The 16,659-nt window shown below is 48.1% G+C and overlaps 1 protein-coding gene across 1 annotated transcript; it reads left to right on the forward strand.

The window, feature by feature from the left end:
* The first annotated feature begins 6,357 nt into the window (after positions 1-6,357).
* LOC119436812 (SPRY domain-containing SOCS box protein 3-like) lies at positions 6,358-16,555 on the forward strand. Its single transcript, XM_037703800.2, has 4 exons — positions 6,358-6,743; positions 11,862-12,080; positions 13,690-13,946; positions 15,032-16,555. Exons 1-4 carry the CDS (start codon positions 6,612-6,614, stop codon positions 15,135-15,137), a joined length of 714 nt encoding a protein of 237 aa, XP_037559728.1. The 5' UTR covers positions 6,358-6,611; the 3' UTR covers positions 15,138-16,555.
* The last annotated feature ends 104 nt before the right edge of the window (positions 16,556-16,659 follow it).

Below are 16,659 nucleotides of genomic sequence, written 5' to 3' on the forward strand. Positions count from 1 at the left end.
CCGTAAAGTAATAAATTAAGAAGTTAATTACTCAATTTCCGCCAATTAGTTAACTATGTATTTCAATTTCGCGTGCTAGTAATGTCCACCTCTTCGAGTAATCCAGCTCAACGACAAGAATTAAGCTATCTGCCACAGGCGATATTGTAAAATTTCGTAAAACTTATAAATTATCTCCCTGTATATAAATAAAACCGTACATCTTATGGGATGATATGGGAGGCGTATGGGCACACGAGCTTCTAATAGGCTGCTTTTAGAGATTAGCGATTGCTCCGATTTGCCAGAGATTTAAAAAAAATTAATTTCCTCATCTATGGCATATATGGCACCACACCGAGACATCACGGAACCAATGCCCCCCACATGCGAGAAGAGAGTTTTGAGATCGACACTCCGTGTCAAGACAGTGCAAATTTAGGCATGAAACGCCGGCGTTACAGTCGACGTCGACCAGGCTTAAGTCAAACTCTCGCCGAGTGCCCCCGATATCTAACAGGTCCGCCGATGTTGCCAAGAATGGTACGACGTTGCAGCCACCATGGCGAGAGAGGGAATAGTGGGTGCTTGCTCGTCCAGCTTCGAATTGAATCTTGGAAGCTCAGTTTTGTCTCTATACAGGTGTGTATAATTGTAAAGAATAATTACAAAATGTTTTTTTTTTATTTTTTTGCTTGCACTGTGGATTGAAGAAAGGCCCTAGCCTTTGTACGTTCGTTGATTTTTTTTTTTTTTTTCTGTCCGCGCTCATTACGCAAGAGCGGCTGGACAGAATGACGTGAAACTTGGTAGTGTTTTAGGTGTTCGCCTGTTTTAAAATAATGTATTCATGCCATTTCTATACGTTCAGCAAAAGAGGAGATACCCTATAAATAACACTGTATCCGAGACCTGGGTGTTGAGAAGGGGAGGAAGACAAATAACACTGTATCCGAGACCTGGGTGTTGAGAAGGGGAGAAAGACGACTCAGGCAGCCCGTCTATTGTTTCCCCACATACGCTTCTTGGCCAATCCCCCGTAGTGGGCATATGCGCCGCCGTATAGGAAGCAAGCACGCAAGCAACGCTCTACATCTACCTGTCATCCGTGCTTTCAGGTAAGGAAAGGGGGCTACACTTTGCTTCAGATGCCCGTCGATTTGGCAGAAAACGTAGCAAAGTTGACACGACTCTCGTTAACGACGATTACGTCAGTTAGTATTAAAATAAATTCCACGTCAGGGCTCTTGGACGAACGCCCTTAGTCGTTTTTGCGCGATGCGCATGCGAAAGAAAAGTGTGACGGACGGACAGGAAACTTTTTGAATGCGTTTTTGGCATATGCCCGGACAATTTTCAGCATTTGTTAAATTTGATGCAACTTAAATCGATTTTATTTGTATTGAGAGCGCAATTGACACGTACTATTAGTGAAATCGTGCCCCATCAATGACACACGTCAGCGTCGCATGAATCCACCTGATCCGGGCAGGTATAACTGGACACGTTTGAAGACTAGTGAGCATAATTTCAGAGGAACGAAACATTCTGTTCCGACGACCACAATAGTACGATGTTGTTGTTGTTGTTGTTGCTCACCTGAGTGGTTGTGGCGCATACCCCCAGTTGGGGAATGGCCATGAATTACGATGTGGCTCGTGTAGCTTTATTTGTTTTCTTTTTATTATTATTTTCAGTAGAGTGAGTCCTAAAGCGGTACTCTATTGTTCACATAATAAACGAAAACCTTTTCCACTTCCTGTATAGGGCCAATCTTTCGTTTTCATAGTTCAATATTTGTTCGGAGTCAGCGGGCATTTTAGAACATGTAAGTAGACTGATGAATACTCTGGTACATAATGTTGTAAACTATACCTATGAACAGGCCGACGCAAATATTAATGCATCAGACATGAAAGACTGACACTCTACAGTTAAAGAAGAATGGGCATAAATAATATATATTGATTGATGTGCCCAAGAGGCAGTTGTGATCCAGGTCGATTAACGTTTTACCTACTGAATCGAAAAACAAAAACAAAGAAAAGATGCAAAAATACCAAGTTTCTCAGTTTGCTTACGGAAACTGTGTGATATGATGGAGTCGGGAACAAACCATAAAAATTTGTTTTTGCAGTTCAAAGCGCGGATCTTGTTTTATTCTGGATAGCAACAGCATGGCTTCTTCGTAAACTCTGGATTCCTTTCATAAAATGGTACTCAAAATAGGTTCGGTAACCAAAGCAACATATCTCATCTAAAATAGTGGATGCAAAGGGGATATGAATTTTAGTTTTGACTTTCGTCATACGTGGACACGTCGCGGATATTCCATTCGATTCAATTCAATTTTATTTTCAACATCAACGTCGGAAGACAATGATGTTGTGGGCTGTGAAAAAAAATGGAAGAAAAAAAAAGAGGGGGGGGGGGGGGGGGGGGGGCTCGAAAAAGTGCTTGAAAGCGTCCACTAGTACCCACAATCAGAATCCGTATATTCGAAGGGTAATATAAATTTATTGATCCAACGTCAGTGTCTGGTACGTGTCCATTTGCCACGTACGAGTGAAGTAGTAGTAGTAGTATAAATTTTATTTTGTCCGAGATGGAGTTTAGGGAGGAGGGGAGTGGGAGGGCCCGTCCTCTTCTTCCTCAGGCGGCGGCCAGGCCTTGTGCTTTGGCGGCGTCTTCGGCCATCTGGACGACCCGGAGTTGGAGATCCAGGTCTGAGCTGAGCAGTGCAGTCTCCCACTGCTCTATGGTAGTGATGGGAAGGGGAGGCAATAAGCTAGTGGGTTTTTTTTACCTTATCAGGGGACATGCCCACATGATGTGATGAAGATCGGCTCTACCTGCGCATAATTTGCAATCTGCTGTATATAGCCCAGGATAGAGGTGACTGTACGTCACTGGGTTTGGGAAAGTGTGCGTCTGTAAAAGGCGCCAGGTAACTGATTGCTTTTTATCTAAAATTTTGTGAGCGGCAGGGTAATGCCTCCTGCCCTGGCGGTAGAATTGTAGAATTTCCTTGTAGGATACCATCCGGTCCCTGCCTGAACGGCGGAGGGATTCGAACTGCTCCTCGCAAGAGGTTGTCGTGCGGCCGCGGATTGCCAGTTCTCGCGCCGCACTGTGAGCAGCTTCGTTTCCCGGAAGACCGGAGTGCGCCGGTGCCCAAACGAGTTGCGTCCATCTGCGCCGGGTCTCGGGTACCCTAGCCAGAATTTTGAGGGCTTCAGGCGAAATGCGCCCCTTCGCGAAATTTCGTATAGCTGTCTTTGAGTCGCTGACTATGAATTTGGCTGCGGAGGAAGCGCACGCCAAGGCGATCGCGACTTCCTCCCCGACCTCCGGCGAGGTAGTAATAACTGAGCTTGCAGCGATGATTTGATTTTGCTGATCTAGTACAGCCGCTGTCATAACGTCTCGGTCACGATACTCGGCAGCGTCTACATAGGCCACGTCCTGGGAGTTTGCAAAGCGTTTTTGTAAGGATTTGGCTCTTTCCTGCCTGCGCTCTTGGTTATGCAGAGGGTGAGTGTTCTTAGGTAATGGTGGGACGTGTATGTGTTTTCTTAGCTCTGTGGGAATGTCCCGCTTTGATCCGAATTGGGTGTTGTATGTAATCCCGAGTGATTGGAGAATGTGTTGCTCCGTCGGAGAACGCGAGAGTCTCTCCAGTTGGGCAATTCTTTGGGCTTCCATGAGCTCGTCAAGAGTATTGTGTACTCCTAGAGCCTCAAACTTTTCGTTTGCGGTCGTAATTGGTAGGTGTAGAGCCTGCTTGTATGCTCTCCTGATCATGAGGTTAATTTTGGAGCGTTCATCATTCTTTAGTTGCAGGAATGGGCTAGTACACTATTCTGCTTATGACAAAAGCCTGTACCAATCTGAGTAAATTAGTTTCTTTCATGCCGTGGTGTCTGTTGGCGATGCGCGAAATGAGTCTTGTTGTTTGATGTACGTGCGAGTCTAGTGCCTTTATCACTTCGTTGTTGTGTCCATTGGCCTGTATTCTGAGTCCAAGGATCCTGATGCTCGGTACTATAGGGATGTCCTGGTCGTTAGCTTTGAGCATGATTTGAGGGGGTGTGGTGACAGTTTTCCTGCCTCTGCAAGTACAGAACTAACTCTGACTTTTGCGGGGAGCAGGAGAGTCCTTTAGGTGTTACGTATTCAGTGACAACTTCGATCGCGCTTTGCAAAGTTTCTTGGATTTCTCCGTCACTCCCTCCGGTTACCCAGAGTGTCACGTCGTCTGCATATAAGCTATGCTGTAGTTTAGGGATTTTAGCTAGCTTGCTTGGTAATTCTAGCATGGTCATGTTGAAGAGGTAGGGAGACAGGACTACTACTGACAAGTCAGATTTGTCGTCCTCACGATTCGGCAAGAACTAGAATGTCGAGCTTGGGTCGTTGCTGGTACCTATACGAAGGTTTAACAATACATAGCTGTCCGTGTGACGTACATCCATGGGTATAAAAGCGCGCGCGCATACTGGCCTACCTTGAGGACACGGGCCTCGTGGCCCCTAGTTTAAGATGCCAGTGAACACTCCTGCCCCCTTAACCTCAGGAACAACAGCACTGGATAGCAAGCTGACAGCAAAGTTTACGAACACAAAATACACAACGTTTAAAAAAAAATTAAGGACCGAAGAGCTGCTATAAATATAAACCAAGACAGCCAGAACGCAATCTACATTATAAGAGCGACTTGTAAAGTGTTACTACGGAAAATGCTGCGAGATGGTACAGACTACGAAGACAAACGCAATATATAGGTCCAGAAAGCAGTAATCGTACCAAGATTACTCCTCGTTCGAGGTTTATATATATAATTAGCAATAATGCATATGACCGTGTGGCCAGCTGCCCGCCGCTATCTGGCAGTATGGTGTGTGGGAGGAAATATAGGGGTTGGGAGTAGGAAAATACGCGTAGTTCTGCTACGTTCTAAGGAGCGAGACTGATCGCGCGGGAAGTAAAAATAACAGATAGTGAACCACGGTGAGGTTTCGCACTGCTGAACGTTTTTCCCGTGAGGAGGAACGATCGCCGCGCGGCTGGAAAGGGGCGAGTTTCTCTCCACCCGCTCCGCATTGTGCGCCAGGCGCGTGGCATAGCCCGCATAATACGTGCCGTTGTCACAGATCAGGACCCGTTCACAAGGGCGCAGTTGCAGCACGGAAACATGGTATGAACGCGCGGGAGCATAATCACTACTGCAAGGAGAAGGGGAAAGGAGGGGAGAGAGAGAGAGAGAGAGAAACTTTCGTTTCTTTGAGATTGAGTGCTTCCTTTAACAAGCAGCAACAAAAACGACTGTTCGCTTACCGGTAATTCTATTACATATGCGCGGGTAAACTACACCGGAAGATGTCAAGAAAACGTGTCTGACTCAATCGCACCGCTTTCCTTGATTCCGCTTTCCCGGCTCGCAACTTCAGTACAAAATAGACGCCCGGTGCTCTTGAGTCTACGGGTCGTGTATTGTCGACCTTCCCACGAATTACACGACCTTGAGAAGGCGAGACATACGCGACGCGACGTTCTGAGTGTGGTGAAGCTGTTCGCTCTTCAGACTGACACGTTTAACTGCAATGGACTGCAAGCAACGCCCGCACCCATTCGAACTCCGGACTGACATTTATCCGTCGCTCTCTTATGAATTTGTTACAAACGCCGAACGAACCTATTTCATAAATAAAGCTACTTAATTCTTATATCACTCATTCCTAAACATACCGCTCCAGAACTAAATTGGGATGCAACTTTTTCGCAAGTGATTTTATTCCAGCAGGCACGCCCTTGGAACGAATGTCATTGCAGAAACAGGCAGAATTAACAGCGCCAGGCAAATAACATCTGAGACCTCTCTCCTCCCAAGCCCCCGCCGTCCGTGTGGTCTTTTGTACTCTTACGCTGACCAGTTACACATTCCTTTCTTCTACTTATTTGTTCTCTCACCTCTTTCGATGTCGGCAACACCGAGCCATTGACCGGCAAATATCCGGGCAGATTGTGCGCGGTCGCCGCGGACGTAGTATATGAACCCAGTGTCTCACATAGATGCCCTGCGCCCGCATAATGTTCTCAGGGCGCTTGATCCTACCGTTCCACGGAGCTTCTCGTTATCAGCTGATCCCTGCAGCGCTGACGCGAGCAGCGCCGCGCAGATTCGTGCGCTGACAGCGACGGCAACTAAACCAACCACGAGCTCGTGCGCTATGAGCGCACCGCTGTCTATATGCAAGCTGCCGGCTGTTCGAGCAACCCGCTTAAATAAAAACGTGCAATAAATAAAAAAAAAAATTGAAGGGAGGAATGGGGATCGACTGCGCGTGGCAGCGGGACGGAAGTGTGGTGGCGGGGGGTCACCGTTATAAAAAAGGGGGGCCGGGGGGTGAATACACGCGGCACGCGCGGGACCCGCTACGCCGTCTTCCCCCGCCGAGAGACAGCTGGCGCTCTGTCGAGGGGTCCAGCGCGGGCGCGGGCCAGCGGCAGATGGGGAGCCAACGGTCGATATCGTGGAGGGGCGTGCGGGCTCGTTCGTAACGGCACGCGCCGAGCAGCGCCGCTATACGCCGAGGCGCCAGCCAGTCCCGTATTGCTCCGATCGCAGAGACATGGAGGACGCCGAACGCCAAGGTGACGTCGATGGCCGGCTGGAACCCTGGAATTGGGGCGTCGAGGACCCCGGCTGGGCCTGGAGCACGACGCACAAGTCGCCTGAAGTGGTACTGCTTGGACCCCAACAGGTAAACGATTTGCGGGAGCCACGCACTTGACCATTTTAATCGATTGCGCGGCGGGCGCGCTGCATGGTTGTGTGCAGCAACGACCGGCCACTGGACGCTTGTGGAGCCTTCGTGTTCCACTGAGTCCATTACACATACTAGTATTGTTCGACGAAGGGTTTGTAGCTCGATTTTGCTGCGGTCGAGTTTCATAGCGGTGCCATAGAAGCTGCTGCAATGATGTATATACAGTGACGCGGCACAAACAACAACAGAAACCGCGCGTGGGTAGAAGTATTGTTGCGCAAGGAAAACACAAGGTGTGAACATTTACGTGATGTATTTACACCGAGATGCAATACACCGAGCAAAATGGATGTTGTTGCCTCAAAACATGGCTCGTACCCAGGAGGGAGATTGGAGCCATGGACAACTCGCACGCTGAACGACACCGTCCTCTTCGCTACAGCGATTGCTCTTTCGAATTCACTGACCTTAATTGTAGCAATATGTTATTCTAAGCGGTTTTTATTGGCGTTTGTCGAACACAAGATCTCCACAATCGTTTCTACAGGCATGTCGTGGTTCAGGCAGCTTAACCAAACTGCTATCTGAATGGCTATAAACTTGTAACACTGCACAGACAGCAGCGAAGCGTCAATGCAAATTCGGTGCAACGTGCCCATCGCTGCCGTGTCTCGGCGTCAAATCTTTTAGCGACCAAAACGAGCAGAAAACTGTTGCGCAGCGGGTGCTCAAGTGAATTTGTCTCGGCAGCGTGACGAGAACATTTAGAGTTCGTGTCAAGACAGTTATATCGGTCGGAACTCGGAAGCTCTGAACCAAGCGCACGACCATCAGCATCAAGTCCACGTGGCGGTGAATGGGCTCCTTATTATATGGTGTATGTGACAGCATGCATGGGAATATCTTCAAATTCCAGCTGGCATCCGCTGTAAATGTGAAATTCATTCCTTTTAGACAAGTCAAGAAAAGCATACATTCTCAAATGCATACACAGAGACCTTTCGCGGAGGCTCAGTGGTTGTGGCGCTGTGCTGCCAAGCACAAAGTCGCAGGTTCGACTCCTGGTCGTGCATGCATATAGTGGCCGCATTCCGATGGGGGCGGCATGTAAAAAAGTTGTCGCCGGCACCCGAAAGGCGAAGCATCAATTGCGATAGCAAATTTGCAGAGAGCTATACGGAGTAAGGATAGTAGTTTTATCAGCTGTACAAACTTGGACATGTAGCAGCACCGGCAACACACAGAACTGTTGTCGACGCCGTCGGCGTTTTGCCCGCGTTCGCACAAAACGCGCGCGGCGTTGGTGACTGTTGCCGGAGCCTCTGGGGGCGGCTCGGAGGTTTGTGACGAGATCAGAACGGGACAGTCGTCGAGCAGCGTCGGAAGTCTTTACCACCTTCTCACCTCACAACGTTTTTATATAAATAGGCATTTTGTGCCGCAGCTAAACGTCGCCTCCCTTCCCTCCCCCTCCCCCCCACGGCCTTTCGCGCGTCGGAAGAAGGCGCGTTTGCCCTACATATATGGTGATTGTAAAGGAGAAAAGAGACGCCTACTTCTGCAGCCCTTAAGGGAGCACGGCGTAGAACGCGCGTTTGTTCTCCGCCGTGCGTTCACTCCCTGTGAAAGCGCGCGTCCCTCGCGCCCTTTCACTCGCACATACAGCGTTCGGCGCGCGGCGACAATTTCATCGCCTTTGACGTCATGCGGAACCTCACGGCGACGGCGACGGCAGAAATCTGCTTTGGAGTGTCCATATAATTGCTATCGCAATAAAACGGTCGTGTACTGCATCTTGCGTGCATGAAACACCAAGTGGTCATAGCTGATCGATCTTGAGCCATACAGTACAACGTCTATCGCTACTTAAAGTCAATTACTCATGTCAATCGACTGCACATGTAGGCGCTTGCTTAAGTAACTTACAGATCGTAGTGCCCTTCCCGCGCGATGAGGTTACCCGAGTGCTGGCTCCATGCATCTTCCCATGTGCAAACTTTTATTGCGATGGCAATTATATGGACACTCCAAAGCAGATTTCTGCCGTCGTCGTGAGGTTCCGTATGACGTCAATGGAGATGAAATCGTCGCCGCGCGCCGCCGAACGCTGTATGTGCGAGTGAAAGGCCGCGAGGGACGCGCGCTTTCACGGGGAGTGAACCCACGGCGGAGAACAAACGCGCGTTCTGCGCCGTGCTCCCTTAAGGGCTGCAGAAGTAGGCGTCTCTTTTCTCCTTTACAATCACCATATATGTAGAGCAAACGCGCCTTCTTCCGACGCGCGAAAGGCCGTGGGGGGAGGGGAGGGAAGGGAGGCGACGTTTAGCTGCGGCACCAAGTGCCTATTTATATCAGAGGCTCCGGCAACAGTCACCAACGCCGCACGCATTTTGTGCGAACGCGGGCAAAATGCCGACGGCGTCGACAACAGTTCTGCGTGTTGCCGGTGCTGCTGCATGTCCAAGTTTATACAGCTGATAAAGCTACTATCATTACTCCGTATAGCTCTCTACAAATTTGCTATCGCAATTGATGCTTCGCCTTTCAGGTGAAACTGCGACTTTTTAGGGGCGAAGCTCCTTAGGGTGTGGGTCGTTCCCTCCTCTGTAGTAGTAGTAGTAGTAGTAGTAGTAGTAGTAGTAGTAGTAGTAGTAGTAGTAGTAGTAGTGGTAGCAGTAGTAGTAGTATGTAGCCACCTGTAGTTTTACGAAGTGTTCACTAGATGGCGTTCCGCTTCCACTTCCGGTTCCATTTAGCGCGCGTTCGGTGCGAACGCGGGCAAAACGCCGACGGCGTCCACAACAGTTCTGCGCGTTGCTGGTGCTGCTGCATGTCCAAGTTTATACAGCTGATAAAACTACCTCGAGTCTCTCGTTCCCGACGCGCGCTCTCTATATCTCTCGTCCGTAGCTGTGGTTTACCCGAATGATCCCCCGGTGCTTCGCCCACTCATCATCATTCACTTCGTGGATATGCTGTGATTTTTTTATTCACCACAGCATTCAAACGGTTTACGTCGATAATTAGGAACAAAAAATAATCTGTTTATAGGCAAAGTATACGATGCGATACTGCCTGAGCTTTTCCTGAAAACTACGCTTTTTTGTGTTGTCTTAAACAAAACAAATCACGCGGATGGCAAGCATCAACCTGTCTGTGTTTACCAAATGCACGTTTTAATGCGTTTAGCATTCTTTGGGAACTAACCGCGATTTGTTGTGACTGTCAAACCGTTTTCCTGGGCCGATTCCGAAGACAATGCAGTCTAACGCACCGGTAAAGAGCACACGGTGGTACAATACCGCACGGTGAAGCGATCTTGCATTGTTCCCACGTGACAGCTATAGCGCTTGAGACGCTGCGCCTCTGGTCGAAGACGCAAACGCTGTCGTATGAGAGTTGTTGCGCCTCTGCACGGTCGCAGACGCTGCACGGCGTTCCGAACTGGTCCTTGAGGCACGGTGGTAAGGGAAGCGCCACCCATAACACATGGCGCCAACATAGTACCACAAAAAAACCACCTCCCAAAGCATGCTAAACGCATTCTTTTATAGTAACAGTGGTTGACTCTTCATAATTTTGGGGGATAATTTACTGCGGAAATTTTCCACGCTTAATTTATATACTCTCGCTTTCCGAAGAGGAAAAAAACGCATTCTTTTATAGTAACAGTGCTTGACTCTTCATAATTTTGGGGGATAACTTACTGCGGAAATTTTCCACGCTTAATTTATATACTCTAGCTTTCCGAAGAGGAAAAAAAAAACGCCAAAAAAAAAGATCATATAATTTGCCCGCACCTTAGCTGGCAACCGGTGTTTTATGGGCCCGCGTTGATAAGGCGCAGATTAACAGACGACAGTGGCATTTGGGGAATTTTTAACCAATGTCGGTTTGAGGCAGTGTAAAACTAGACATCTGAAAAGAGTATGTAATACCCTTCTCAAGAAGTCCATCTTATGGAAGAACACGCGCGGAAGAGCACGCATGACTTCGATCGTTGGACTTTCTATATACAATGCACCGAAGGTGACGTTGAAGAAACTCTAAAGCTTCGCAATATATTCTTCCCTAAAGGACCCCTAAAGCAGGCTTTCGAGCGCAGTGCTTGAAGTATGCAGTGTCGTACACTCTTGAGGGAAGCAAGTATTATGCAAGTGCTCACAGCATGAGATGTACGCTTCGTAAGAAAGCCTCCAGACTGATGCTTTGCGGACGTCCAAGATTGCTCGTCTCCACAGCCACGTGATGGTCTACGTTTACGACCGGTTTGCGAGATGGTCCTGCCACCAGTGGTAAAGCCGTCTGGTTCCCCACACGGGAAGACGGGAGTAAGGCGTCTGCTGTACTAGCTTGCGGGGCACACGCAGGAGCGCGAGAAAATATGAAATTCCAGAATTCCCACATGCTTACGCATCATATTGACCACTCTTTTCTGATAAAGCAAAAGAAAGGTTGAAGCTGTTTATCACACTGACTAATAATTGTTTGCTTTAAGAGTTGACAAACCTGCAGTAACTATTCTTTATCATTTCAAATGAGGGCCCGCGATCTTTCCGGCGGCGGTAACAACATCCTCAAATGGCGCCGGTGACGTCACTAACAGCGTCGAGATGTCTGCAGCGGAAGCGCTCTGACATTGGTATAGCAAGACAGTGAGCAGGTCATGCATGCCATTGGAGACCGAGCGCATGAAACAGACGCAGTTAATGAGCTTTGAAGATGCCGCATAGTAACACAGAGATAAAAAAAAAAAAAAAAAAAAAAAAAAAAACGACGAGTGGCACTCAGACACAGGCTCAAAACTCAAACAAAGAAAAGTGCGAGAGAGAGAGCACGGAGCAACGTTTGATTGCTTAAACCGTCCGTAGCTCGGCACAGCTAAAGCCCCTCCATCCACATTTCCGCCGGCCAGTGGCGGCGGCGCGTGGATGGAGGGGCTTTAGGCACAGCCGCCTTCGAAAAATTCTCGCAGAAAAGAAAAAATTTGGCGACTTAAGTCTGGTTGCAGTGCGTGCCTCATAGCCAAGCTTTCTTTTCCACATCTCTATAGAATTACATACCCTTCAGCTAGTGAGAATACACGATTTCAGCGAAGCCTGTGTTACGCAGGCGCAGTTCCACCCCCGTTGGAGCAGCGGCACGGCGGGCGTGCGGAGCGCGAGTCCGCTGGCGAGGGACCGGCGCAGCTACTGGGAAGTGCGTGTGTCGCATCGTGTCTTCGGCACAAGCATGATGTGGGGCCTGTGCACGGCGCAGGCACGGCTGCACGCCAACGCCTTCCTCGACCTACTCGGACAAGACAGCCAGGGATGGGGGCTCTCGCACAAGGTACTCCGCCAATGACAGCAACTGGTCGCGAACTGTGTGGAGGATATTCTGTAGCACAGGTCGTGCTCCAAAGACCCATAGAAAGTAACCCGGAGTAAGAGCAACTCTCGCTTTTCACTTGTGTTAGTGTGCTGGCGAAAGAGAATCTTACAGAAACGCGGGCAAAAAACGTCCCCCCCCCCCTTTTTTTTTCTTTAGTGGATATTTATTAGGTGTTCTTTGCAGTGATTAATGATGGTCGACAGATATTCACTAAAAAAGAAATAAGACAAACATGTTACGCAGCCCTTAACTGAAAAAAAAAAAAGGTACAGATATAAACGATCAGAAGGTCACATGATTGGCGAAGACTGGCCGGAACAAATGAAGTTGGGAATAACGTGAAGTTAGATATGACTTCCCTCGGGAGGTGAGCTCAGCATCAACACTGATCGACATGGCGGCAGCCGTCTACGCTCTGCTACGAGCGTCGCGACATTTATGTGGGGTATATTTTTTGCGTAGACGAAATCGTGAACACGCGTAAGTACGCCATACAAACGAGCTTGCGCACTGCACGAATTCTTTGGTTTATGGAATTTCTTAATCGACATCTCAAAGGAATTCGTTCACATTTTCTCCAGTGGGATGACACAGCTTCAAAAGTATAAGGGCGAGTTGGTGTGGTGACATATGATACAAAATGTCGCAGTTTCACCCGAAAGGCGAAGCATCGATTGCGATAGCAAATTATAGTAGACTATCCTTACTACTATAATTATACTTCTAAAACTACTATCCTTACTTCATATGAAGTCAGGATAGTAGTTTTATCATCCGTATAAACTTGTAATCATAGGCATACTAACCAAATTAACAAGCATGGTGTCACGTGCGCAAGATCAAAATGTGCATTTCACTTTTGTGTGCAAGTAATGTCCGCCTCTTCGAGTAGGCAAGCTCATGCACTAGAATTGTACTATCTGCCACAGGCAACCGTTAACAATTTTGAAAAGTGTTCGCCGAAACACTCGGTATTGTCAGCTTGACATTTCGCTCGTGATCGAGTGATACCTCCTTGAACTCACGTTTAATAGCCGAGTGCAATTCTCATATGCAGCACCAACGTAACTTTGTTCGAGATTATGTGTTTTGCGCCTAGCCTGTTCACATCGTCTCTGATAAAATTAGCTTTGCATGTTATTTGGCTTTCAGGTACTCTTCTTCAGGTCGGCGTTCTACGGTGTGTGGAAGGAGGGGGTACCGGGGATCGAGCCGAATTACGATGGCACAATGATGGCACGCGGAACAGAATAATGGCAGTTGCCGTCAGCGTGCCAAACTTTTAACTACTTGGAACTTTTGTTTTGCCTACCCAAACAGTCTACGATATGTTTCATTTGTTACCACGCGAATCGGTTTCTTCCTCGAAAAGCCATGCGGGCGCAAGAGTGGGAACTCTGCGGAGCAGGCGCTCAATAAGCAAAGTTCGGTTTGCAGAACACACACACACACACATACACAAAAAGAGCGCTTCTTGTCTCCGTCGTCTCCCGTGTGTGTTTTCGCGCTCAGACCCCTTTCTATTTTAGCCGGTTCTTAAGAACGTCACACGCGTCTTTTGGTGCAGGGCCTGCTGTGGCACGACGGCCGATGGCGGTCGTTCACGCGGCCGTTCCGCGAGAACGAGCCGACCGTGCTGGGCCTGCTCTTCGACGGGCGGCGCGGAACACTCACCTATTACAAGGACGGCGTGTGCCTGGGTGTCGCCTTCCGCGACCTGCACCGCGTGCGCGAGCCCCTCTACCCGGCCGTCTCATCGACCGCCGCCAAGACCGAAATGTGTTTGGCCAACGCGCGCAGGGACTACGCCGGCCTGCAGGACCGGTGAGCCCTTCTTGATTTGTGGATATTCTGGCGCGTTACTTCTCTGCCGGTGCAGAAGTGCTCAAAGAGATGGCATTCAGTCTGCTTCACGTGCCTTCATACATCACTGCGATATAAGGCTAAACGCGCGTTTATTGTTTCGTTAAAAAGTGCGTACATTACTGTTTCAACATTTCAATGCAAAGGTATTTCACAATATGGCACCGTAGTGAAAGAATTCGTTGTGGGTGTTTTGTGGTGAAGGCTACAGCTGGCGTCAGCCAATCACAGTAGCGCACCGACGGGGGGGGGGGGGTTCGGGGGTTGTGACCCCCCTCCCCCTGAGGCCGAGTTAACCCCCCTTTTTTGAGACTGCAACTAAGATGTAAGACGCGCAATCGTCTGCACACTCGCAAACTTGCGCAAAAAGCGCATTTTTTTGACAATTTCCCGTGAAGAAATTGAAATTAGTGCTGTTTGGATGGTATTGCCAAACTAAGGCAAACTAACTGCAAACTGCTATAATTAAGAAAAGGCATTTGATGTCCAAGTAAAATATAATTACACTTTGTAACATTATGTGGGTACAAAGCTGCAATGATTCACAAAAGAAAAAAAATATTAAATGCTAGATACCACACCGCGTTCCCATCGGTGAGCTTGCCCAGTTTATCCACCACAGTGGCCCCAGCAAGACTGCAAGGACCCAACCCCTCTGTGTACATGCATCTCCCTTCTTGTTTTCATCGCAGCGACAGACAAAAAAGATGCAAATAAGAAAAGAGTAAAGATTGCTTGGGCGGGGCAAGTAGCCTTAACCTTGCCAAGTTTCTGGCATCGGAACACATTTAGGCTCGCAGCTGCGCGCCAATTGCTGTGCTCTGGGTAAATTTTGTTTCACTGACCTTTTTCAGTTGAAACCGCAATCCTGAAAAAGAAAAAAATACCACATACATTCTTGTTCTGTTTAAACCGAGAACACTGAACCTATGTATACCCCTGCTGAAGGCCTTTTCTGGAGACTGTAGCATAGTGATACTGTCACTTCAATGAGCTTAAGAGCAAATTTTGTGACGGCATGTCATATCTGTGCCATCGCCATGCAGCTGCCGTGCAGTGATCCTGCGGCGAACTGCGGGTCCAGATGCCGTGCGCGAGCTAAGGCTGCCACCACGACTGCAACGCTACCTGCTGCATGAAGAGGACATGTGAGGGCCGACCATCCTGCCGTCACGTCAAACACTAGTCACGACGGACTTCCTAGTTGTATAGCGCGTTCGCTGCCAAATGCCCCCCACTAGTCAATATGGCATTGAGCCAAGCTGGCCCCATCGCAACACCAAACGTGATGCCGGCATACAAGCCACAGTGACGCTGAGCTATACTATGATTGAGCACAAGAACACGATGCGGGCACGTCTTTATAAGGGCACAGTCTGGTCCTTATTCAATCATGCACTGTCGCATAGATATATTCATTTAAACTTCAACTGTGCATGTCAATTTCATGTTACAGACGAGCCAGTTTACATCTAACTTGGGTATTTATAGTTGCCTATATCCAACAGTGGAAATTGACCACAGCTACGTACACCTGAGAAGTGTGCTTTCCATAAGCAGCGCAGCAACTGTGCACTGCTCAGGAGACGAGAGACTTCCTTCAGAAGCACTCTGCTGCTGGTCAACCTGGCAGCACCACGATGAGTAATCCAAGATTACTTTCAATTGCAGCATGCCCGATTACTAGACAAGACGTATTTATGTGCAGAATAGGTGAAGTGTGGTGCGTCTACGTTTCCTTTTAGATGTGATCTTTGTTGATCAGTAATGAGAGACAGCCATACTGCGGCTCTGCATGGTGTTCAGCTGATGAGTATGTACGATAAGTGCGGTGTACACGTCCAGTTTTCTCTACACCAGCCCAGACTGCACGCGCAAAGTTTCATGGTTTGCGGGTCCTATTTGCGACAGCAGAGATGTTGGTAGCAGACGCGGCAAATCACCACAGACATGCGGCTATTTTAGTTAGGTGCCACATTAGCATATTGTGATATATTGAATTAGCTAACTATTTTGTGGTCCCATTTGATGTATACGAGCTCGACTGCCTAAAGGGTGGCCACAGAGATTCTAACATGTATCTCATCTAACATGAGTCATCTCTGAACTACACTGTTGCTGCTGCATCCCAATTTATTTACATGGTTTTACCACAGAAATAATGTTGTCTATCAAGAACATTCTAGTGGGGTAGCTATGCAATTGCATTGATCTCTAGATCTACACGAGGTTATGAGTACTATGGTATTCACTAATCTGCATTAAAACACATTCACATTAAGATGAAATATGTAAAAGTGATTGTGAGGGCTTGCATGCTGTGTTTGTGCAAGTACAGTTTTGTAAGACAGTGCAAGACCTTGGCAGTGCTATCAAAGTGCACCACTGTCCACACAAACATGGTCCAAGAGCTCTATTATACGGTGCAATTCCAAAGAACAACACATTTACACTACTAAATGATCTCTCTGCATACATGTGTGCATCATGAAGCTGAAATGGAAAGCGTAACTAATTCTATCAAGAGTAAACCAAACTTTCAATAATGATGCATGTGTTTACATTTTCTTCAGGTCACCCACAATGACGTTGCTATGTGTACAGTATTTATTCACCTATTTATGGCAAAGTACTTAAACATGCTGTGCTGCAAAATCCAATTAGGTTTGCAGTG

This window comes from Dermacentor silvarum, chromosome 1 (genome assembly GCF_013339745.2).
Source record: "Dermacentor silvarum isolate Dsil-2018 chromosome 1, BIME_Dsil_1.4, whole genome shotgun sequence".
Lineage (NCBI taxonomy): Eukaryota > Metazoa > Arthropoda > Arachnida > Ixodida > Ixodidae > Dermacentor > Dermacentor silvarum.

Bases quoted from the DNA above. Each gene is read 5' to 3' on its own strand.
- LOC119436812 (XM_037703800.2), top strand. From the start codon at position 6,612: ATGGAGGACGCCGAACGCCAAGGTGACGTCGATGGCCGGCTGGAACCC. The intron at 6,744-11,861 runs GTAAACGATTTG...TGTGTTACGCAG, and splicing joins TACTGCTTGGACCCCAACAG to GCGCAGTTCCACCCCCGTTG. The intron at 12,081-13,689 runs GTACTCCGCCAA...CTTTTGGTGCAG, and splicing joins GATGGGGGCTCTCGCACAAG to GGCCTGCTGTGGCACGACGG.